General features: G+C 46.1%; 1 protein-coding gene across 1 annotated transcript in view; it reads left to right on the plus strand.

Moving 5' to 3' along the window:
• Acss1 (acyl-CoA synthetase short chain family member 1) overlaps window positions 1-25,326 on the plus strand; it is a 58,270-nt gene that overhangs the window by 22,659 nt on the left and 10,285 nt on the right. Inside the window, exons 3-10 of the mRNA XM_048348690.1 lie at window positions 12,719-12,918; window positions 14,419-14,594; window positions 15,023-15,175; window positions 19,852-19,999; window positions 20,993-21,130; window positions 22,675-22,767; window positions 23,924-24,036; window positions 24,401-24,527. Of these exons, the coding sequence (XP_048204647.1) occupies window positions 12,719-12,918; window positions 14,419-14,594; window positions 15,023-15,175; window positions 19,852-19,999; window positions 20,993-21,130; window positions 22,675-22,767; window positions 23,924-24,036; window positions 24,401-24,527 (1,148 nt within the window). The remainder of the gene's footprint in view (window positions 1-12,718; window positions 12,919-14,418; window positions 14,595-15,022; window positions 15,176-19,851; window positions 20,000-20,992; window positions 21,131-22,674; window positions 22,768-23,923; window positions 24,037-24,400; window positions 24,528-25,326) is intronic.

Genomic DNA, 25,326 nt, shown 5'->3' on the forward strand with positions numbered 1-25,326 from the left:
CTTGTTCAGGGGATTCCAGAGTGAAACGAGAGGTCAGCACCTCCTGGCCTGAACATGAGGTCCAGGCCCAGCTCCCTCCCCCCTCCAAAAGAGGTGGAGCTCTGTAGACCTCTGAGTAACTCTGATTGAAAACCTTGATCTGGAGCCCACATGCTGACCACTGGAATCTAATAGAAATCAATTCTAAAACTTTCTAAAACGATATATTTTTTAATCTTCCTGTACGTGACCACTATTCTGTTCTGTTACCCTTTTGGGAGAGCCAAATTCTTTGGAATTTCATATTTTAAAGTGGACAGACTTTGGGACACAGCAGTAAGGAGTGAGAGTTTATTTTTCTATTGCAAGATGCCTCTGAGAAAGCCTTTTGGAGGATTCTCTGGGGCAGAGAATAGAACCTATGGGAGAGGCTCTATTTGAGAAACACACACTAAGTAAATGCCTTCCTTGAAGCTGGATTCCTGTTTCTTTGAACCTCATTTTCTCGAGTAGGGCAGGTGGGGTGGTCAGGTTATGGGAGATAGAAAGAAGGTAGGAGGGGTGCTGGCTCAGAAGAGGGACGACCATGAAGAAGGGGCGGGGCTAATGCTCCTTAGAGGAGGGACCTTCCTTTGACCACTGCTTCTTAAACTAGTCAGCAAGTTAGTGCTTGTTCCTGTTTGACTTTTTTGTCCTACTTCTTCAAGCTATATACCACAGGGTTAGGGTTTTAGCCTGACTCGTGACTTTGCTGTAGAGGGTGCTGTGGTTCTGCTTTATGAATCCATCTGTGACCCCCTTGTCTTCCAATGAAGACAGTGGGACCAGCATGCAGGTTCTTTTCAACTGCCTAGAAAAGTGCCTCTCCCTGGAGTAGGGCCTGTCTCCTCCCTAGGGGCTGCATTTTTAATTCCCTTACCCATCTCTAATCCTCTCACTAGGGGACACAGCACATTAGTGCAGCAGAGTGCCTTGTGTAAGTGGAGTGAATGTGGCCCACGGAGACCCTGCCCACCCAGCCTTTTGATCTCCCGAGTCACTTGGCATCTCCTGTGTGTTCAGTCTCTGGCCTTTGCCACCCTTATCCTGCTGCCCTTTACCCTTTTCGCCCCTCTCGCTTCCATTGCTCTGTCTGGGCAGGCTGACGGGGAGGGTCTTGCTTCATGGCTGTGACTCCTAGAAAGCTCCAGGATCTGAGGTGTTAACAGGAAAGGCCAGAAATAGGGTTGGAGCTCAGCTGTGGCTCTGGCAGCTGCATGGGGGAAATCGGAGCCTCAGGTCTTATGGAGAGAGGTGAAGCTGTGAATGTGGTCCCTGCCGTTCAGACGTCTAGGCCTTCTGACTTCCGCATCCCTTTCAGGAAACATCAGTTCAGTGGCTTGTGAAGATGGTGTGTCTTCACTGAAAAGGTGGTCTGCAGGTCCTCAGGGGACTGGAGCCTCGGAGGACAAGCAGCACACAGGAGGCATTGATGGATCGGTGCCAGGGACTCTTGTGAAGGGACAGATAGCTGGTTGTAGAAGGTGGGTGATGGCTATGGAGTTGTGGGGGAGCACATCACAGGGGTACTTGCTGGCAGGAAGGATCAGAGAGTATGTGGTGCTAGGGCAGAGCTCAGACTTAGGTAGTGGCTCCTTCTCAAAAGAGGAGCCACTGCCTGGCAGTACCTCACCTCCATTCCTTTCCCCTATTCTTCTGTGGCTGTCTGCATGTTATCTGAACATGGGGTTGGGTGGGGGAGGAGCTCGAGAATTTGGACTCAATAAAAGTCAGTCAAGTTTGCTCCCAGAAGCCTGAAGAGGAGTTTCTCAGCTGTTTGACAGATGTTCTGTTGGCAGAGGATTTGTTTGGACCAACACAGCCCATTGTCCATTCTGCCTCTGCTTAGATGGTGGCTTTGGGGAATAAAAACAAGGACCCAGATAGAAGGCAAGGTGGATTTGGAATTTAGTGATGTGTCCCTCTGGTAGGGATTTCGGGCTGGGGTACCCCTCAGTGGTAACGAACTTGCCTAGCATGCCTGAGGCTCTGAAATGGGTCACAAGAAAAGAAAACATTGAGAAATCCCAGCCTCCTAAAATACAAAGCAGTGGTTTCCAGTCACAGGGGGTGTCCCAGAACCCCCAAACCATTACTTTATTAGTATTTGTTTTTCTGGTACTGGGTCAGAATCTTTTAATCAAGAGCTTGTTTTTTTATTTTTATTTTTTAAATCAAGACTGACATTCTACCACTTGAATCACACTTCCAGCTTGGCTTTTTAGAGCTAGAATCTTAGGCACTTATCTGCCCAAGCTGGCTTTGAACTGTGTTCCTCGGGAATCTGCCAAGTAGTGTTGCTGTGTGTCCTGTGTCCTCTGGGGACTGTATCTGTAAGGAATTAGCTGCAAGAAGAGGAGTCACCGTGGCTCTTTAAAGCAGAAAAGCAGTTTCCACAGGGAGCTGTGGAAAGCAGAACAGCAGCCCTGGGGCAAACATTCAGCCCTCACCTCTGGCACAATCAGAGGAACTCAGGAGACCCATAGGCACTGCTGTATTTGACTCAGGAGTCAGGAAACCATCATTGCTACCAGTTCAGCTGTCTCTTGGCATCCTCAGAGCCCTGGAGATTTTGCTAGAAAAACACAACAAAATAATAGCATCCTTCAAAGCCCCTCCCGGGAGCAGCTACCTGATGCAAAGCTTTTCAAGTGGGATAGGCACCCTGGGGAGGCCAGAATGGATGCTGTGGAGAGAAGGCAGTGGTGGTCACATGCAGGTCCTCTAGCAGGCATGTGAGGGTGGGAGGCACCTTCTAGTCCAGTTAAGGCCCAGGAAGTTGACTGGTACAGGTGAGGACTCAACCTTGGGTTTCCAAGCTGGGAATGGGATGGGCCTGTGAATCACTGCATCTCCAGCTGGTGAGCGGACCCTCATTCCTGTGGATAAAGACCTTCCGAGGGCTACAGCTGTTCGAGGCTGGCTGCAGCCAGTACGTTGCGATCTTTACCCTGTAATTATTGAATTCCACTGATGAGAGGCGAAGGCTAGCCGTGCCATGCTGCCTACAGAACATTGTTATAATTCTGACACTATAAACTAATTTGTTTTTCTGGACTTTAGACTAAATTATCTGATGGTTTTCCAGTCTTTTGTTTTATGTGAGGGTTGTTATTTATTAATTTTAATTGTGTGTGTGTATGTGTGTGTGTGTGTGTGTGTATGTGTGTGTGTGTGTGCCATTAGTGGGGCTGGGACTCATGACCAGAGCATTGTCCTTTAGCTATTTCACTCAAGGCTCTATTCTCTCCCACTTAAGCCATAGCTCCACTTGCAACTTTTTGGTGGTTGCTTGGTGGATGCTTTTGTGGATTTGCAAGGGGAGGTGGGGCTGTGGCCAGTGTGAGTTCTATGTTCTTGGGTGAGTGCCTTCAGGCAGGGATTAGAGGCATGAACATATGCAGAGCCTCCCTCATAGGACCACCTGGGCAGAGTATGAGAACATGTTTCTTTCATCCCACTCCCTTTTCTGAGATAGTCTTGCTAACTTTGCCCAGAGTTGACCTTGAACTTGTGATCCTCCTAGGATCTAGGTTTCAAATAGTTGGTGTTACAGGAATAAAATCATTATTCTCTGCTATAATTTTTGTTTTTATGAATTAAAAATAGATAGGTAACTGTAGGGACATTTTCAGCAGGAGCTGAGGGAGGCCACTGGCAGTTCTGGGGGAATGTGGTTGCTACAGAGAGGGGAGGAAGCTGCCCCAGGGGCAGGGCAAATTTTCTTAGTGGTTCCCAAGGTTTGTGGGGTTGATGGCTCATGGGCTCTCAGAAACTGCAAATGCTTATTATCCCAGTACTTCCTTTAGTGAATCCTAGTTGTAGTTTTAAAGTTAGACATGGTGGAAAAATATTATACTCCGAGAACTGGAAAATGCTAAAAATTCAAGACTTTTATTTTTCCTGAGAAAAATGTTTAGTTATTGAACAGCACAACACTAGATTACATAAGCCTCCTGCTCTTTTTAAGAGTTAAATACCTCTCTAAAGCTGTTAATAATAAGCAGGAAAAGCACCCCGTGGCTTGGGGCAGTTATACCAAACTTTGGTACCCTCTGATGTCCTTAGGTGACTGTCTGCTGGAAAAAAAAAATCTGCCTGAAATATGGATACTGGGTCTAACTGGTGCCATCTTGGCATCTTGGTGGATGATGGGGACTTTCTGAAAACTCTTAGAGGTGAAATCTTACCCCCCACCTCCCAACAAGTGCTAGGTGTGCCTGAATTCTTAGAAGTAGGGGTGGGGACTTGGACTATAGGTTACTGGACCTGCCAGACCTGTACCATGAACTCTCTGAGCTCCCTGGGATCCTAACCTCTGCCTATGACCCCAGCACTTCAGCTGCCATTATGCCATGCTTTGTGTCTCCTGACTCTCGGGTCACCATGGCATTCCTCTTCAGCTCTCCATTAGAGCTGATCAGGTTTGTTGAGATTGTTTTCTGGCTCTTTCGTTTCTGCCCTTGTGGCTCAGTTTCCTAACAGATTACAAGTTTTTGGAGACATGAGTCTGCTCACAGTCACTGGCTTTCTAATGACGAATCCTGATTCATCCTTTCAAAATGTGGCTTCTTATATCTCGTGATAGAATCCCATGTAACACTTCTGTTTTCCTCCAGGTGCTAGTGTGGATTGTTGTATGAATTCTTCCCTGTAAGACCTAGAAATCCAATGATTTTCATCTTGTGCCTTGTTGAGAACTTTCTTTCTTTCAGCCTTCCCATGTTCCCTCCTGACTGTTGCAGTGGAATAGACCCACACAGAGCCATCTCAAGAGACCCAGCAGGTGGCACAGGGGACCTGGAAACCCGAAGGGGGACCTGAAAAACATCCTGTGACTTTGTGTTTTTGTTTTTGCCCAACGTATGATACTGTAACCTCTCTGTACGTCAGTTTGATAATAAAAATTTGAGAAAAAAAAAAGTATTAAAGCACAATGGCAAAAAAAAAAAAAGCCAGATTTGTAAGGCAGGAAAATCAGTAAAACTAATCATTTGTATTTAGTTTCAACTGCAACATATTTTACATAATGTACTGTCTTCTCCCAATGTGAAGGTATTTGTTACATAGAAAAGTTATCCAACATGCACAATAAAAGACTTTTGGGGAAAAAAAAAAGAATTTAAAAATGATATCCATTTCCTTATTCCTCCAAGGAAAATATTTACTTGTGGAGCTTTTGGGAGGTATAAATGAGTCTTTCCAGCCAGGAGGAGAATGTTCTGCCACAGCCCAGCTGTTTTCAGGGCTGGCTTCCAAACTGGGGCTCCACCAGCCTTCAGGAGCCCCTAGAACTCTTATTGTGTTGGCACTTGGCTCCTTCATGGATAGGAAGGGATTTGTTTTGTGACTGCAAATGGCAGAACTTCTTTTCCCAGAGGCGAGCCTCATGCTAAGGTCAAGTGCTGAGGTCTAAGAGGAAATCAGGCACCAATGAACATAGAGCTCTTCTGGCAGCTCCCAGTTTACTTCCATTCCACAGCATGCTGGGCTCTGGTTTGGGAAGGGAAAATAATCTTAGGATGTGGGACTTGATCTGGACTTATCTGGGGAGACATCCTAGAGCAAAGGTCCTGAATGTGGAGCTTCAACCCCACTTTTACTCTTTCCTCTGGCCTCTGTTTTTTTGTTTTTGTTTTTGTTTTTTTTGGCCAGTCCTGGGCCTTGGACTCAGGGCCTGAGCACTGTCCCTGGCTTCTTCCCGCTCAAGGCTAGCACTCCGCCACTTGAGCCACAGCGCCGCTTCTGGCCGTTTTCTGTATATGTGGTGCTGGGGAATCGAACCTAGGGCCTCGTGTATCCGAGGCAGGCACTCTTGCCACTAGGCTATATCCCCAGCCCTCTGGCCTCTGTTTTGATGACAAGAAGAGAGATTCAACTTAACCCTCACAAGTGAGCTGGAGTTTAGCACTTCTATTGCTAGTTCCCTGTTGCACAAGAGTTAGTTTCAGCTTGTGTCTCCTGGGAGCCCCAACTCTGTCTTGAGCATTTTCCTTGGCAAATAGCTTTGGGAGCTTTTCCTGTATAACTGTGGCTTCTGCTTTTAATTTTCACAGCAGCTTCTTTTTGCTAAGAGTCATCCTCACAGTTTTTAAACTTTGTGTATGAGGACACTCAGTTGACTTCCTGCTTGTCTTCTTTCAGAGCTGGTAAGTAGTAGAGGGAGCAGATTCATCGCCATTAAATCAGGCTCAATGAGGTATGGTGGTGGCTCATACTTGCCACTCTGGAGATTGAGATTAGGAGGAACATCTTTCAAGGCTAAACAAAGCAGAAAAGTTTGGGAGATACTTATGTCAACCAATAAACAACTGTGTGCAGTGGCAGGCGTCTGACATCCCAGCTAGGTGAGAAGCAAAAAAAGAGGCTCTCAGTCTAGGCTAGGTTGAGCAGAAAGCAAGACCTTATTAAAATGAAAGCAAGTGAGTGACTTACAGTGGCTCCACTCAATAAACCTAGCTAGCTACTTAGGAGACTGAGATCTGAGGTTTGAGATTTGCAGTCAGCCTAGGCAGAAAAATCAGTGAGACCTTTGTCTCCATTTAGCAAGCAAAAAGATGTGGTCCTAGTGGTAGGGCCAGCCATGATTTAAAAAGAAAAGCCAAGTGAAATTGCGAGGCCCTGAGTTGAAGCCTCAGTACTGGCATGCACATATATATACCATATATACCTGGTAGCAAAAGTGGCTAAAGGTGTGGTTCAAGTGGTAGAGGACCTGCCAAGCACATGCAAAGCCATGAGTTCAAACCCTAGTACTGACCAAAAAAAATCAAGTTTAGTGGTTCTATAACATTAGTGGGAGAAGAGTCTTCTGGGAAGGAAGGTATCTGCTCTCTGATTCTGGTTCTGGGAGACACAGGAGCTCAAGTGTCTTTCCCTGAAAACCCATTTTTCTCTCACTGCCTCTATTGTGCAGAAACTGCACACTGTAGAGACAGTCCAGGAGACTTGTTTCAAGTTCTGTAACTAAGCCATGAGTTGGCTTCTCCCAGGCTTGGGGGACAGAGGGACTTTACCCATAAAGTACTTCCTGCCTATCACAGGTACAGGAGGATGCAAATGTTCTTGGGTCCATTGCCCTGGGCTAGATGGGCTTTCATTTCAAGCTTTCCTACTGTGCTCGCTTGTTGAACAAATATTTATTGAGCATCTTTTATGATCTAGGATTAGTTCTAGATGCTGGGAAGGGTGTAATGAAGGAAATTCACATCTCTGTACCAGTAAACCTTGCACTTTACTAGGACAGATGGACAATAAAAACAGTAAGTCTGTCAGCTAGTATTTATTTCATGAGCCAGAGTAGTTATAGGAAATGAATAAATCATATATTCTTTAAAAACATTTCAAATTGTTATTATAAAGGTGATGTACAGATGGGTTGCAGTTACATAAGTGAGGTAATGAGTACATTTCCTTTTGGACAATGTCACCCCTTCCCTTGCACTCTCTCAGCTTTTTCTTCCTGCCCCTACCTACAAGTTGTTTTCTAAACATAGTGTTTAGTGAGTACCACTGGTGCATTTATTCACCCTTTAACTCTCCATTTCTGTGCCTCCTCTTATTCTCCCAAAGACATATAAATTAACAAACAAGACAAAAAAACCACAAAACAACAAGAAAAAAAACCACCTTGTTTCCATTTTCTGGAGTTCATTGCAGTAAATATTATTTTATATAATCAGATACACATAGGCATTGAGGCTTTGTGTTATTCTCTTGAGTATCCTGTTTGATCTCACTGTATATGAATGCCTAGAGACCTATAAACTTTGTCCCATGGTGGTGGTGGTGCTGCTGCTGCCGCCTCCCCCTCCCCCTCCTCCTTCTCTTCCCCCCTCCTCCTCCTCCCCTTCTTCTTCTTCTCCTTCTTCTCCTCCTCTTTCCTCTTCCTCTTCTTCCTCTTCCTCCTCCTCCCCCCTCCTCCTTCTCTTCCCCCCTCCTCCTCCTCCCCTTCTTCTTCTTCTCCTTCTTCTCCTCTTTCCTCTTCCTCTTCTTCCTCTTCCTCCACCTCCTCCCCCTCCCCCTCCCACTCCTCCTCCTACTCTTCCTCCTCCTCACCACTTTGAACCACAGCATCATTTCTGGAGTGTAACTAGAGATGAGAGTCTCATGGACTTGCCTGCCTGGGCTGGCTTTGAACTGTGATACTCAAATCTTGGCCTCCTGAATAGTTAGGATTACAGGCGTGAGCCACCAATACCTGGCTCCCAGTGTATTTTAAATCTAGCTTCCACATATGAAAGGAAACATGTGCAGTTTGTCTTTCTAGGTTGGCTTACCTCACTTTACATGATTTATTCTAAAACCATCTATTTCCCTGCAAATGACATAATATTATTCTTTCTGCGTAAAATTCCATGTGTAGAGGTACTACAGTGTTGCTAATGGCAACCAGAGACAGTGCAATGACAGGATACCAGGGCCAAAGAACTGAGAAAGGAGAGAAGACAGGAAAGGGTGCAGCAGGGGTCCAGTGTTCCCATTAACAAGCTTGTTTATTTAGTTCAGTGCAGGGAAGATGACTACAGGTATGTACAGAGACTAGGGTATCAATCTATCTTTGTGTTACAATCATTAATATGAGGCATAGTTTGTATACATAGTGATAATTGACTCCCTTATCATTAGGAAACAGAGGGAAGCAATAAACATTCCAACTGTAACAAGACTTCCATCTTATCTCCTAGGTCTTAAACTTTTGGTGCCCAAACAGCTCTAACTTAAACACACTTATGGTAATAACTTAATCCCCTGTCTTGCCTTGACTGTTTGATCTTTCCAGGGTACAGCTCTCAGCCTTCTGACTGCCATTTAGATGACCTTCCAATCTCTTAACCCTCTCCAGGTCTCATAGCTTGGCTCCAAGTTCCCTACACCACACTTTTTGGATCCACTCATCTATTATAGGGTATCTGCGCTGTTTCCACAACTTGGCTAGTATGAATAGTGTAGCAATGAACATGGATGTTTGTGCAAACATCTTTACGTAAATCATGCATTCTCAATTTATTTTTCTATTATAGTACACAGGTATCTTAATTGTACTGGCATTAGGAAAGGGCTGGAAGGGAAATATGCTTTCAAATATCAACCATGAAAAATACAATTAAAAACCTACCCAGTTTTCATTGGAAAATAGAGGAATAAACATTAACAGGCTGTTTCTTCTCTTTCCTCTGGGTTGTTTCTAGCTATTTCCTGTTTGGAGCTTATATTAGATCCTGAGGCTGGGAGTCAGGCTGTGCCTTTATACTGGGTGACTTCAGGCAGGTGTCAGATGGATTATGTCTTTACACAAATGATTTCCAGTTGGTGTTATGAGTTGTCTGTAGAAGTCTTTTTCCTTTCCCCAAGGCAGGTCAGCAAACTGTTGTTTGTGTTAGAACTCAAGGTCAAATGTGTGTATTTGTATAACATCCTTTGCCTGTGGGCTGGAATGTTGTTGCAGCTTTTGGAACCCCAAAGAGGCTGCACCATTTGACCTTCAAAGATCCCTTTGACCTCAAAACTTACAGCCTTGGCAGAATGAACAGAAAGTAGCTCAAGGTCTGAGACTTGCCTGGACACAGTGCAAATTTTGTTGTTGTTCTAAGGAAGAAATAGAGGCTTGTGTCAAGGCTTCCCCAGAACCTGACCCAATGCTGTGTGCATGTTGAGGCATTCATCCTGCAGGGAGCAGATAGCCTTAGCCTGGTCTTTGCACCTCCTTTAGCTGCCTAGCTCCTGTGGCTGAGCAAAATTGATCTCTATAGGGAAAACCCACTCATTTCACTCTGGCTCATTCCTCTTCCCTATAGACAACAAATCCTGAAAGCCCTCTCTACCTTCAGTGACTGTATCACCAGGCCCAGAGGCTGGATACCCTTCACACTTCATACATGTGCCTTTGTTTCCCTATTTAGACTCCTGGAGGGACACTGTCCTTCTTGTTTTCTTTGTCAAGTGCCAACACCTTTACCCACCACCAGGGAGCATTTTTAACATCTTAGGAATTCTCCAAGCTGATGTTAGTCACCGTAGTAGAAAATGATTTCAAGCCTGGCAGTGGTGGCTCACACCTATAATAATCCTAGCTACTCAGGAGGCTGAGACCTGAAGGACAAGGTTTGAAGTCATCCTGGGCAACAAATTCTTTGAGACTCTTATATTCAATTAACCACAAAGAAGCTGGAAGTAGAGCTGTGGTTCAAGCAATAGAATGAAAAAGCTGAGAGGGAGTGTCCAGGCTCTGACTTTTAACCCCAATACTGGCATGCACACATACACAAAATTCTGTGAGTTTCTATCTGTTGGGAAAGAGAATACTTCCCAAACACTCAGCTCCTGGGTGGGCCCTGCTTTTCATTGATACTTGGAACACTTATACAATGCAGATAACAATTACTCTTTCTTGGACAATCACATGAGCACTGAGAATAAGCCTCCTTGCCAGTACAGCTGTTGTAGGAACCTAGCCCAGATGTTTCTATATGGACAGTACACAGCCCTTCCTTGATTTCAAATTGATGCCTTAGGGCTTCAAAATAAAGGCTGAATTTTAACACTTCTGAGTGGAGGGCACTCATATCTTCCTCTCCCCCAACACTGCCCACAGCCTTAAGCCCTTCCATCTACGATAAAGGAGCTGCTAGAAAGGGCCCCAAGCTTGTCTTTTGTGTCAGTACAGCTGTTTCTTTAGCATTGTAGGGTGTCATCAGCAGCCTCCTTCCTAGAGTAGTAGCTGTTACGTTTTTAAAGTAGGTACCCGGTAAAGGAGAACGCCACGCGGTATTCAGGCAGGAAAGAAATTTATTACTGAACTGCTGGCCTGTGGCCAAGATGATCTATGGCCAGAGAGAAGGAGAGAGAGAGAGAGAGAGAGAGAGAGAGAGAGAGAGAGAGAGAGAGAGAGAGAGAGAGACAGAGAGAGACAGAGAGACAGAGAGACAGAGAGAGAGACAGAGACAGAGAGAGACACAGAGAGACAGAGACACAGAGACACAGAGACACAGAGACACAGAGACACAGAGAGAGAGAGACCCCCACCCAGCCCTGCCTTACATCTAGGGCAGGGGCAAGGGGTGTGGCCAGGTGGATTAGGATGTGACCTCAGGGAAAGGGGAGGTAACTGCCTCCAGGTCTGCAGGTTACCCAGGTAACTGGGTGGAGACTTAATGAGGTGGGGGTAGGTACATTGAACCCTCAGGGAGAGGACCTAACAGTAGCAATGTTGCTGGGACTCAGCTTGTGTGGGTTTTGCTCTTGAGGGCCATGGAGGGTGTTCTTTCACTGTAATTTAGGCAAGAGGTGGGTGAGGCACCATGAATGGTTCCTTTGTCCTTCTGAAAGCCTTCAGGAAGAAAGACAAAAATCCCTCAAAAGGCACTGAAGCCAGCAGGGGCAGGCATTGCCAGCAGTGGGGTGAATTGTGGGCTGGACTTGGGATTTGGTTTCAATGGGTCTTCTTTGCAAGATGGCTTTGGGGGGAAACAGAACTTCTTGAGTTCCCTGCATGAGAAGGGGCTGTTCACTTTCCCCTGTGCTTTCCTAGGTTAGTTGAACTTCACCTTTCTTGGAAGCCCTTTTGGTAACATTGCTTCAAGCAAAGGGGAGCTGTGCTTGTTAGAGGCTTATCTTAGTTTCTGAAGCTGGGGGTCAGGAGGTGCCTTTATGTTGGGAAACTTCAGGCAGGTGTCAGATGGATTGTGGAGCTCAGGGGAGGGTCTCCCTTCCAGCTTGTATGCAGAGGCCTGCCCCAACTAACTCAAGGTCTCTTGTCACAATGCAGAGGACAGGGGTGTGACCAGTAGTGGCCTTCTCAACCCTGGGGTAAGAGACCTAGGCTTCCCCTCTTAGTCTGTCCATCTGTTAGTCCTTTTTACTGCAAACAATCAATTCAAGTCAAGTAATATACAACCAAAGTGGGGAAACAATACAACGGCCAAATCCAAGTTCAGTGAGATCTGAAATGATATCGTAGGGGATGACGAGCTTGACTCTGCTCTCACCTTTGCTTTTCTCCCTTTCTGACTCTATTGAGACCCTGAGGAAGCTTTGGTACATACTGGGTTTTCTAGGAGTTGAGTTTCATAAACTCTGATTAGACTGGCCTGGACCAATTCCAAGCCAATTCCATTTGCCTGAGGAGGTGCTGTGTTCTGACTGGCTGGCCAAACCTGCAAGAAGCCTAGGAGGGATGGGGCATTCTGCCACTTATTATATAAAGGTGAAGGAAGCTGGGTGCACAGTACATCTTTGTCTCTTGTGTATGTTTAGTGCCTAGTGGGGTCACCACCTACCTATTCTGCCTCTGGGCTCCAGGCTGCTTTCCCTCCTGAGGCACCTGTGGCTTCAGAGTTGGAGTCAGTTGACCAGGGCCTTGGGTCATTGACTGGTGAGAAGTCTTGGTGTTCCTGGCCTGCAAAGTGGGTCCTCCCTTTCCCCTGGAATTTTTTTTTTCCTTAGAGAGTTTTTTCAGAAGTTTCTAGAGTATCATCTACTTTTTAGACTTGTGTGGTCTCTGAGAAACTGCTTGAAATATACACAATGTCCATGAATATACAAATGTTGAAAACAGTTGTTTTTAGAAATGAACTTTCTCTGTAACAAGTGTCTGCTATTCATCCAGCTGATGATGTAACAGTTGCCATTTGTGAATTGCATCACAACAAACTATCCCAATGCTTTGGCTTTAATCCATCTTTTCTTTCTTGTGTGGTAGGGAGCTGTTGGAGACCACATGCCGCCTGGCTAACACGCTGAAGAGACATGGAGTCAACCGTGGAGACCGTGTGGCCATCTACATGCCTGTCTCCCCGCTGGCTGTGGCAGCCATGCTGGCGTGTGCCAGGATTGGAGCTGTTCACACTGTCATCTTCGCTGGGTTCAGTGCTGAGTCCTTGGCTGGGAGGATCAATGATGGTAATCACTAGGAGGTCCCCAGGTCCCAGCTCCCGCGGGCCAGGTTATCAGGGTGGAGATGATTCGAATGGAGCTAGATATAAATGAAAGGTCTCACAGACAAATGGCACATGCTACCAGGAATGAGCACACAGATGAATCAGCTTCTGTTTGGAAAGCTAAGATCTGCATGTGTTGGATTTGGCCAGCTAGAAAAAGGGGGAGGGCAGTTCAGGTAGAGAAAAACAGCAGAAGCTCAGGTCAAGTGGTTGGAGGAGCACAGCCTGTGTGTGTGGGGGGGGCCTGGGGGCTGGGGGCTGGCAGGGCTGCAGGGCAGGGGAGAAGAGCATTTAGGCTGCCTGCCATTGGAGATGAGGGAAAGATGTCTCAGGTAGAAGGGACAAAGGGAGAACTGTCCAGAGATGTGGAGACAGGTGACAGGGCATGCAGCTGGCCATTGTAGTCATCAATCATTTCCCCACTTTTACTGCATATTACTTGAATTTAATTGATTGGGGCAGCTCTTACAACCTCACAACTCCTGAACCACCAGGTCAGCTCTGTGGCCTCAGCAGGGGGCTTTTCTTCTTCAGGATTTTGCCACTCAGAACCTTCTCCTTCAGTTCATCTGGGCTGTGGCCAGGGAAGAAGCATACACAGGAAGTGGGCAGTGGGGCAGGGGAGAGGAGCCTGCACTGGTGGCCAGTTTACCCACAGGGAAATGTAGACCATCATATAGCACATGTGCCTCTCAGAATGGCCCCTGGTGCTGAGTGGCAAGTCACTGATTGGGGACAGTAGGGATGGGCTAAATCCCAGCTCCTCTGCCCTTGGCTCAGGGAGAGGCCCTTGGCACAGAGTGATATAAAAATTTCTGGGATATGATGAGGCCTTCCAGGCCTTACTACCACTGGATATTTGCTCCAGGCTCTTCTATAGTGGATGACTATAGAGCCCAGCACAGCCACCACTTCTCTGGGTTATCTCACGTCAAGGTACAGACCCAGGTGGACATTCCCTTTTAGGTGAGGATAAACAGGCCTCTCCCGGGCACCCACCAGGTAACACTGTTTCTTCAATAGAGAAGATTTTTGACCTAAGTAACCCACCTGAATGAGGCCTGGATACCTAGGATTTCTTGGGACTTGGTCTCTGTGGGTGTTGCTTTGCCACCATAGTTTCTGTAGACAATGTAGAAGCCCATCAACAGGCAAGGCTCTGGGGGAAGTGTGAGAGAGAGGGAAGGAAGTCTGATTAGAAATGAGTTGAACTTGAAGGTACTTTGTCTCAGGCTCCTTTCTGCTCATCCTTGAGCCAGGTTGGGTGGGGGTGGAGGGGTGAAGGAGGGTTTTGTATGGCACACTGAGGTTACAATGTAAGCAGACCCTCCACTTTTTAGTTGATTTATTTTTACTCAGATTTGACTTTATCACATACTTAGAATGTGTGGCTGCCAGTCAGGCTCTGAGTGTTGAAGGGGGAGGGACTCAATCAGGAGTGTCCCTGTTGTCTCTCTAATAGCTAAGTGCAAGGTGGTGATCACCTTCAACCAAGGACTCCGGGGAGGGCGCGTGGTGGAGCTCAAGAAAATAGTGGATGAAGCAGTGAAAAATTGCCCGACTATCCAGCATGTTCTGGTGGCTCAGAGGACAGACAATAAGGTCCACATGGGAGACCTGGACATCCCCCTTGAGCAGGTAGTTTTACTTCATTTTCTATAGAAGAGAGGTTATTGTTAAGATATCGGGTCTGGGTCTTATCCAGGTGTGGTTCCCAATCTGGACTCCTTGGGGTGCCCAGGGTTCCTTGGTGATATTCCTTCCTTCCTCTCTTCATCATCGTTGCCATTGTCCTCCTCCTCTTTTTCCTCCCCCCCTGTTCTTTTTCTCCTTAGGTTTAACCCACAGCTAAGCATACTCTACCACTGAGCTATACACCTCCTATCTTTTTATTTTGTGTGTTCTCTGCATTTGAAATCGTGCCAGGGAAGTCTACAGAAAGTGGAGAACTCTGAATGTGATCTGCTGAGCCCCATGACAGCTGGGCCATGGTGACCTCGGGGAAGCTTAAGGTGGGGGAGAGGCTAGATGCCCTGGACTGGTTGTGTGATTCTTCTCCCTTTTAGGAGATGTCCAAGGAGGCCCCTGTGTGCAGCCCAGAGAGCATGAACAGTGAGGACATGCTCTTTCTGCTATACACCTCAGGGAGTACTGGAATGCCTAAGGGGCTTGTCCATACCCAGGCAGGCTACCTGTTGTACGCTGCCCTGACTCACAAGGTAGGGGCCAGTGCCAGGAGGAGGGCTGAGGTTGGATGGGACTGTGCTGACAATGGGCTCTGGGCAGGTTGAGGAGGGGCTGAAGTTGAACCTGAACACCTCCTGTAAGCAAAATAATGTCAATTGGGGTGCCGTACTGGTGTTTAGTTGTAGTATGTTTATAAGTAGGGTTATAAGTTATAAGTAGGGTTGCTCTGAGTTGTGTATGTGTGTGTGTGAGAGAGAGGGAAAATATGAGCTCTCCATCTGAACCTTGCTTTAGTCCTGCAGCCCCTCTGCTCTGCCCCACTTTCCATCGGCTGAGTTCTGTGGGACGATGGGCCCTTGCTGACTCTGACTTTCCATGGTAATGGCTAATGTTATTCAGCTAGCTCTGACCTTTCATCCTGCTAGTTCGTCTTACTTTCTGAAGCTCTGGGCCCAGTCACTTCTGCCTTCATGAGTCTCTTACTCCTTAAAAAATGTTAGAAATTGTATCTTGCAACTGTACTGTACAAAGAAAGAATTTAAAGAATTTGACAACTGAAACTTATCAGGATGAGGGTGGAGCTCAGTGATCAGATGCATAATTAGCATGTACAAGTCCAAATTCTATCCCTGGCACCACAAATATATGATCATCACCACCACCATCATCTAGAACTGCATTAGCATTCAGATGATTACCTTTACTATCATATATGATATATATTAGAATACATATGTATATATTCATATATATATATATATATATTTCCCCCTCTACTTAAAAGTTCATCTTTTGCTGAGAGCTTGTGGCTCACACCTGTAGTCCTAGCTACTCAGGACACTATCTGAGGATCTCAGTTCAAAGCCAGCTGGAACAGATAAATCTGAGACATTTATCTCCACTTAACCAGCCAAAAACCAGGAATGAAGGTGAAGTATGGTTCAAGTGACAGAATGCCAGCCTTGAGCAAAAAAAACTAAGCAAGAACGTGAGGCCCTGAGTTCAAGCTCCTGTGTCAGAACACACACACACACACACACACACACACACACACACATTCATCTATTTTTTATTATCTTAAAATAATTTTGTGGGTCCCTAGAAGAATTGTGGTACCATAAAATAAAAAAAATTACTATCATAAAAACCCAGGATTTAGTATGTGTAAATTGCATTACAGTAGATCATCCTTTAAGGATATTACATAAATGATAGAGGAAAGTTTTATTCCAAAAATGCATAGATCAGTATTAATTTAGATATGGGTAGGTAGAGGATTTTAGTTTAGTAGCCCATCCCTGGTTGCCTTGAGAAGTGGCTGATATTTGCAGGCTGGCTAGAGTCTCTAGGTGTTATCAGTGGGCTGGGCTATCTGCTGTAAAAGGCCCATGTGGCTACTGCTAGTGGCATCAGCAAAGGGAACTGTGTGGTTCTGGTGACCGGGACACTCAGGTGAGCTTGGCTACTCTCCTAGCTGGCACCTCCTTTCCCTGATGTGGTTCCTTGTACCATGAGGCCAGGCTTCCTTAGCTGGGCTGATCTAGGGGTCAGAGAGAACTTTCACAGTGCCAGCAAGATCTTTGCTGAGTTGAGCTCCACGGCCTGAATTTTGATGTTGTCATGGTGTAGGCGTTGGATGGAAAATGCTGATTGTCCAGGATACCACATGGGTGTTGAGCCCCTGGCTATGAAAGTGGAGCAAGGTGGTTACCCTGTGTCGGACAGCTTCCTATCACTGTGATAAAATACCTAAGAAAATCAACTTCAAGGAGGAAAGATTTATATTGACTCAATTTCAGATCATGGCCACTCGGCTCAGTTGTTTCTGGGTCTGTGGTGAGGTGGCATACCATGGCAGTGACAGCATACTGAGGAGCAAAGCCACTCACCTCATGGTGGCCAGGTAGCAGAGAGAGAAAGAGATGCGGGGCCTGGGGATAAGATATTGTCCCACAACATTGGCCCCCAGTAACCTACTTCTTCCAGCAAGGTCCTATTGTCTACCATTTCTACTAGTCTACACTGGCCCCTGCATCTGCACATGTGCATTGCCATCCTGCCTAGCACTAAGTCTGTTGACAGTGAGACAGAAAGACAGACTGGGCAGATTTGTGTCTTTATTAATGTTCTTGCTGCTGGCTGACCTTCCTCTAGTGATGGAGCCTTTCTTGACCTCAGTGTTCTCATCTGCAAAGCCTTCTCTCTCTTTAGTTCCTGAGGGGATGTTGCAAAGATTGAAAAACTGTTAGTAAAAGAATTTGGAAAATGCAGTTGCTGAGACCAAATGCCAAGAAAGTCCCAGGCTGGATCTGTTTCTGTTAGTTTATGTGAAATTATAAGGAAGCTGTCATTTGTGTTTAAAGTGTTACCAGGATACTAAAAAAAAGAGAGTGGGCTGATCAGAATTGGAGCAATTTTTTATGCCATTGCTGGAGCCTTTTCACTCATGGCCAGTGCTCTGTCATTTAAGATACATGTCCACGTTTGTATTTTGGTGGTTAATCAGGGACAAGAATTTCATGAACTTTTCTGCCTGTGCTGGCTTCGAACTGTGATCCTCAGATCTTAGCCTATCGAGCAGCTAGGATTACAGGCATGAGCCACTGAAGCCCAGATGTTTTTCTTTTTTGAGCATCAGGAACAGGAACTTTGAGGATTTTTTGTTGTTGTTGTTAAGACTATTCACAAATAGGAATGGGAAGGGAGGTGTGTGTCTTACTTATTTGGTATTGAAGGCCTGCTCCATACCAAATCAACAGTGTTCAGAACTTGGAGAACAAGGCCTGGAATGTCCATGGGAACACAGGCAACAAGCTAACCTGCTGTGCTCAAAGGAAGCAACACAGGATAAAGGCCTGCCTGGATAAAAGTGTGGCTCCTAGCTAGGCGTATTCCTCAGCTCTGTTCCTGGAATAGCTGCTTTAGTTAGTTTGTGTAGCTCCTGAGACTGCCCAAGTCTCTGTGTCCTCAGTGTAAGATCGCTTAGTGTCTCCACATGGAGGGCTGCCCTGCAGTTCAGGTGACAGTGTGTATCAAGTCCTTCACACTAAGGTTGTTGATGCTTTTGTCAATGTTGCTGGGATTATTGTGAGTTTAGGTATAAGTGTGTGTTGTGTGTCTGTGCACACATGTGTGAATGTTTGCACATGCACATGTGTAGGCACATGTGGAAAGGGGCACAAATGTGTTTGCATGCATGTCATTGCATATGGGTACATGCATATGTCCATGTGTTTACCCCATATGTGCAAATGTACTTGTATGTGGACCCATATATATGTGCACATGCAGATGGTATTGGAAGGAAGGGATTGGAAGGAAGGTGGTAGATCCTGAAGGATGCTTGATGTGTGAGTAGTTGGAGGCTGTGCAATATGGTCAGGGTACTTCCTGGTTGCCGGGTCTTTTGGAGAATGGTCAGCCTCAGGCATCTGGTTTCTCTCCATGAACTGTGGTGAGAGAAGTCTCCAGCTCTGTGAAAGATTTGGCAATTTGAGTCCTAGTCATATTCAGCTAGTTGCCTTTCAACTAGTGAGTACTGATGGCCTTTGGAAGATGGAGCATTTCTTCCTGGAGGCTCTCTTCTTGGCTGGAGACACAGCTCCCACCCACAGGAGGGTTCAGACTTAGCCTCTTGCGTATCTAGGATTACAGGTATGAGCTACTGATGACCAGCTATTTTTATTAGTTTTTAAGGGATTTAAAAAGTTGAATGCAGGGGCTGGGAATATGGCCTAGTGGCAAGAGTGCTTGCCTCCTACACATGAAGCTCTCAGTTCGATTCCCCAGCACCACATATATGGAAAACGGCCAGAAGGGGCGCTGTGGCTCAGGTGGCAGAGTGCTAGCCTTGAGCAGGAAGAAGCCAGGGCCCAGGACTGGCCAAAAAAAAAAAAAATAATAATAAAAATTAAATAAAATAAAAAGTTGAATGCCAGGCACTGTGGTGGCTTATGCCTGTAATCCTAGCTGCTCAGAGGGAGGCTAAGGTCATGGTTGAAAAGGCAGGAAAGGGTAGGAAAGTCTGTGAGACTCTCATTGCCAATTAACCACCAGAAAACCAGAAGTGAAGCTATGGCTCAAAGTGGTAGAGCACTAGCCTTGAGCAAAAGAACTCAGGAACAGCACCCAGACCCCTTCCCCATACAAAATAAGTTGAGCTTAAGGTTATGCACAAAGGTACCATATCTTTTTTATTTTCTTTCTTCTTTTGGGGGCTCATCCATACTTAGCAGGTACTGTACCACGGAGCCATATCACCAGTCCAGGCATTTACATCTTAAACACACAACTACATGAAGTTTTTCTTCTGGATGCAGGCCCCTTTCAGGACATGGAGCATCTCCCACTCTGAAAGACTTACACGTGCCACCCCAAGTGGTCTCCAGAGCAATCTTCATTGTCCAGATCAGTTTTTGTCTGACTTTGAGCTTCTTCCTGGGGGCTCATTTAACACATACTTTATTATGTGTGGCTTCTTTCCCCACTCTTATCCTCAAGGGTCACTCTGCAGTTACCTGCCCTAGCAATCCTCTCTTCTGCAGTGTGTTATGTGAAGCATCTTCAATGTCCTCCCTTATCCTGTTGCTTGTGGCTGTGGGTGGCTGGAGCTCACGGAGGATGTGTGGCACAGTGATGTCTTAGTGATGTGTGGGAATGTGGCAGAGTAGGGAGGACAAACTCCTGATTGTCCTCTCCTTATCTGCAGCTTGTGTTTGACTACCAACCAGGTGATGTCTTCGGCTGTGTGGCTGACATCGGGTGGATCACAGGCCACAGCTATGTGGTGTATGGTCCCCTCTGCAATGGAGCCACAAGTGTCCTTTTTGAGAGTACCCCAGTTTACCCTGATGCTGGTGAGGACTGAGGACCTGGTTTGGGGCCTGGACTGGGTTGTATGGGAGGGAGTTGGAGGCTGGAGAAAAGGTCTACAGAAGGTCAGACTGGGCTTTGGTGAAGGTGTGGTTCTTGTGACCTTGCTGGCAAGATGCTAAATGGATACTAGCTTCTGAGCTTTGAGACCTGCCTGGGGGACTGGAGCCCAGAACTTCCCCCAGGAAGATCATATGAACCACAAGAGGGAATCTGATTTGGAGTCAGATGACCTCTTATCTCCAAATCACCCATTCCAGAATTCTTCACTGTCTAACCTAAGCTATCTGCCTTTGTCCATTGCCTTGGCATTGTCCCTCTCACCTCTATGGCCACCTCACCTGATCAGACCTGACCTTCCTTGAAGGCCAGGTCAGCTGCCAACTTTCTCTATCCTCCCTAGCACTGCCACCATAACCTTCAGTGCAGTGGATGGGCTGGACCCACATCCATCAAACAGAGATGATTTTGAGAATGTGATCCTGTCTTGTACCCTTTTGCTTTTCTCCCATAGCACGGTTGTTCCAAGGTATTTGTGGGCATTCGCATGTAATGCAATTGTGGTGTCTGCCTTCAGGCTTCTTGCCTGAGCATTCCAGCAGGGCTGGATGCAGTCAAGGGAGAAAGTGTTGGGATAATACTAGGGACGAAGGGCCATAGCTTAGTTGTGATCTCACCTGTGTCACTTCAGGTAGTGATGCTAGTTGAGGTGGTTTTACAGGGTCAGGTGTGTATGTGTTAGGCATATGACCTTGTGGCCTGCATGTGAGCAGTGGCTGCACTGTTACCAGAGGAGCCAGAAATCCTTTAGGGGACATTTAATTAGGACTGAATCAAGGTTCTGTGTTAATATTTTGCAATCCACAATAATATCCCTTAGAACAAATTCCTGGATAGCTTGTGTGGGATGCCCTGTGTGAATACGGATTGTCTTTGATGGGCTGTCCTCCTGACTGTGGACTTGGACCCTGTTGTAGGTCGGTACTGGGAAACAGTGCAGCGGTTACAGATCAGTCAGTTCTATGGTGCCCCCACTGCCATCCGACTGCTGCTGAGATATGGCGATTCCTGGGTAAAGAAGTATGATCGCTCTTCCTTGCGCACTTTGGGGTCAGGTGAGCACTTCCCTGCAGCAGGAGAGGGTGTGTCTGCCCACTGACCTGGGGGCTCTTCCAGATAGGCAAGAGAAGCTGTACGGAAAGTGTTTCATTGCTTAAGCCACAGTGAGTCTAAACTGCTGCAGGACAGCCCTGGGGAAATGAACTCTCCTTAGAGAATCTAAAGACAGCAAGTACTTCTTTTTCATTGATGCTAACAGGTAGTAAAATCATAGATGTCAGATGCTAAGTACTCAGCTTGAAGGATGCTTTTTTGTTGTTTTTTTTAAAAATCAGTCATGGGGCTTGAATTCAGGGCCTGGATGCTGTCCCTGAACTTTTTCATGCAAGGCTAGTGCTCTACCATTTTGAGCTACTGGTTTTCTGATGGTTAATTGCACAGAAGAGTTTTACAGATGTTCCTACCTGGGGCTTGCTTTGAACCATGTTCCTTCCTTCTCAGCCTTCTGAGTAGCTAGGATTACAGGCATGAACCACTGGAGCCTGCCTGCATGTAAAGCTCATGTCTTTCTTCCATGTAAAGCTCAAACTATAGAAATAGTAGAATGAGTTGGGCACCAGTGGCTCAGGCTTTTATTCCTAGCTACTCAGGAGGCTGACATCTCAGGGTCATGATTCTGATTCAAAGTCAGCCCTGGCAGAAGAGAACATGAGACTCTTATCTCCAACTAATTGCCCTTGAGCAAAAAAAAAACTAAGAGACAGCAAACAGGCCCTGAATTCAAGCCCCAGCCCTGATCACTACTGGATCCTTTCTCACTATGGGTTAATTTTTGTGTTTTGTATAATGGGATGACATTATATGTTGTGGTAACTGTGGTTTTTATTTTCATGGTTGTATATTTCTACTACATGAATGGAACTCTTGAGAAATTTGTGGTTCTGCTATTAGGAACAGAGCTACTTGGGACTTATTATTGTATTATGTCAATTTTTGTGGGCATCTACATAATTTCCTGTGAAGGATATGTCAGGAGTTATATTTTGGGGTAATAGGGTAAATTTCTTTAGCTTTAATAAATCTTGTCCCTGAAATTTGTCTAAAGTAGTTATATGGGGTGTTTATAACTTGTTTTTTGGAGCCATTTTTGCTAAAGGCTGACATTTTACCACTTGAGCTGCAGTTCCACTTCCAGCTTTTTAAAAATTAGACATAAGAGTCTCACAGACTTTCCTGCCTGGGTGGGCTGTAGGATTGCAGGTGTGAGACACTGGCATCCAGCTGGGGTGTTTATACTTTCAAATATTAAAAGAAATGTTCCAATTGCTTTTGAAAATATACTCCTCAAGTGTATGGGACATCCAGTTTCTTCCTTCATTCCTCCCAATTTTTTGCTTTTTGACCACCTGATGATGAAAATACCTTATTGTAACTTGTATTTCTCCAATGACCATAAACATGATGCACTCACAGCTTTGACAGGTTTCCTTATATGATCTTTAGAAAAGAATGATGAAGCTGTTTTTCTCTAACACTGTGTTTCTCTTGGCTTCAGGTTTATCTGAGCTCCTTTGATTTCTTTTTCCATGTGTGGTTTCAGTGGGAGAGCCTATCAATCAGGAGGCCTGGGAGTGGCTCCACCGGGTGGTGGGAGACAGCAGATGCACACTGGTGGACACCTGGTGGCAGACAGGTGAGCCTTTCTCTATCTCTGAGGAGGAGTCAGAAAACGGCTTACAACTGAGACTGGAGGGGCTTGTATGAACTGAGGAGCTCTCAGCTGGGAGTATGATGATGCATGCTCTACCGAGTCCCTTTGGTATGTGAGTGCTGCATGAAAAAGCTCAGACAGCCTAGCTGCCACTCATTCCCCAGCTGTATGAATATATGGGATGACTTCTTGGTTTGTAAAGTGAGGGTGCTTGCCACAGCCTTTGGCTGTGGATGAAATAAAGTGACCCACCTAAAGTCTAAGGCCTAAAGCTAAGTTCTGAGGAGTCACCTTACTCTGTTGGGTTCCTTCCTTTCCTCCCCTCTCCCCTTTTCTTTTCTTTTCTTTTCCTTCTGTTCTTCTTAGTTCCTTTTACTTTTTCCCTCCCTCCCTCCTCCTTCCTTTCTTTCCTTCCAGTTTCTCTCTTCCTTCCTCTTATTTGTTCTCTATTATTGTTATTGCTACTATTATTATTAATTGGTCTTGCCAGGCTGGCAGTTAAACCCAGGGCCTCCTGCCTGGGGTTCCAGTACTCTTATCACTGAGCCACAGCCCAAGTCTCAAGGGACTCCTTTCTGTAGCACAACTACATCTAATGATCCAATTTAAATTTCAGTGTGAAAAGGGAAAAGGAAGTGTTTCTGTGGCATTTTATTTTGATCTGTGCATCTACTTTCTTGAGTATCTGACTTACTGGATAGCCATGGAGGTTGATACTGGTGATTGCCAGAGAATTGACATGAGGACAGGCCTCATGGCCATCTCTTTTGGCCATCTCTTTTTGACACTGTTGGGTCTGTAGTGAATGTGCAATGGCCTAGGGCAACTGTTTTTCTCTAAAGTGGGTGAATTGTGCCCTTTTCTACTTCAAACAAGGGTCAGACAAGTAAGCCTTTACTCAGGGGAGGGAGATGCTTGTACCTAGCTGCTGATGCAGAGCTTCTAAGCCTGAACCCTTACCTTTCATATCCAGAGTGGAGGGGACTGGAACCCCAAGACCAAGGTCTTGTGCCATTGGCTCTGTGTTTTGCTCCACTTTGACTCGGACAGATGCAGGGAATCTGTCCTTTGAGAGCACAGCCTAGATATACCTGTCACAGGCTCCCAGGCCAATGCTTTTTTCTCTTCCTCCCCACAGAAACAGGTGGCATCTGCATTGCACCTCGGCCCTCGGAAGAAGGGGCGGAGATTGTCCCAGGCATGGCCATGAGGCCCTTTTTTGGCATTATCCCTGTTCTCATGGATGAGAAGGTGAGTGGGGCCCTGCAGAGGCTGTCCCTACACATACGCCTTGCCATGCTTACCTGGCATGGCTCCTGCCTCCCCTGCCCACCCCCTCACTGTGCATATGCAGGGCCTGATCTCCGAGGAAAGGCCAGCTCCTCCTGCACTCACTGTAGTCTCTCAGAAGGACACAGCCGATGGCATTGCTGTGTGGTCTAAGCCCAGGCTCTCCTCAGATGATCTTGGGAGAAAAGCTCTGGACAGTTCCATTTGGACTCCACTTGCCAGTTTTCTGGCTCGGGCCAAGCAGTTAGGAGGGTGATAGTTTTTGTTAGCTTCTCTTGTCAACTAGACCCCACCTGTACTCATGTGTGTCTCCCTGGGTCTGCAGGGCAAGGTCGTGGAGGGAGGTGATGTTTCTGGAGCCCTGTGCATTTCCCAGGCCTGGCCAGGCATGGCCAGGACCATCTATGGAGACCACCAAAGGTTCATAGATGCCTACTTCAAGGCATACCCAGGTGAGTGGCTGAACAGGGTCCTCATGCCTTTTCCATAAGTTACTAGAAAGTGATTTCCATGGGTTGGGGAAACATGTTTAGTAATGGTAATTGACTACAGTCCAACAAGGTGGTCAAGAACAGGTTCTGTGGAGGCATGGGTTTGATTCCAGCCTCCCTCCGTGTTCCCCACTGACCTTCCTTCACCCCACCACAGGAGCCAGTCCCACCATAGAGGCCTCTATGCAGCGTACAGCCATTAGCAAGTGTCTGTCCCATGGTAGCCATCTTGTTCATTGGAAAGTGAGTGCAGAAGAAACCCCTTGGGAAGCTGTTATGAAGGCCAGGAGTTTTCTTACAATTTTCATGCATTTCTGTCTTGGTTTACTATTGGAAATTTTGTATACATGCCATCATCTCTGCCTTATTGGAACCAGTAATTTTTAGTCTCAGGTTTGTACTTGAGAATCATTTTGGGAAGGCTTCTGTTTATTTATTTATTTATTTATTTATTTATTTATTTATTTATTTATTTATTTATTTTTTGTGCCCGTTGTGGTAAACTCAGGACCTCAGCACTGTCCTTGAGATTCTTTTTCTTAAGGCTAGCATTCTAACACTCCAGCCACAGCACCACCTCTGGCTTTTTCTGATTGGCTTATTGGAGATTAGCCTTCCCCAGGCTAATTTTGAACCCTAATCCTGAGATCTCAGCCCCCTGAATAGCTCGGATTACAGGCATAAGTCACTAGTGCCTGGCTTGGGAAGGCTTTTTGAATGAGCTACCTGTCTGTATTCTGAACCCTGAACTCTCCTGACA

This window comes from Perognathus longimembris, chromosome 6 (genome assembly GCF_023159225.1).
Source record: "Perognathus longimembris pacificus isolate PPM17 chromosome 6, ASM2315922v1, whole genome shotgun sequence".
Lineage (NCBI taxonomy): Eukaryota > Metazoa > Chordata > Mammalia > Rodentia > Heteromyidae > Perognathus > Perognathus longimembris.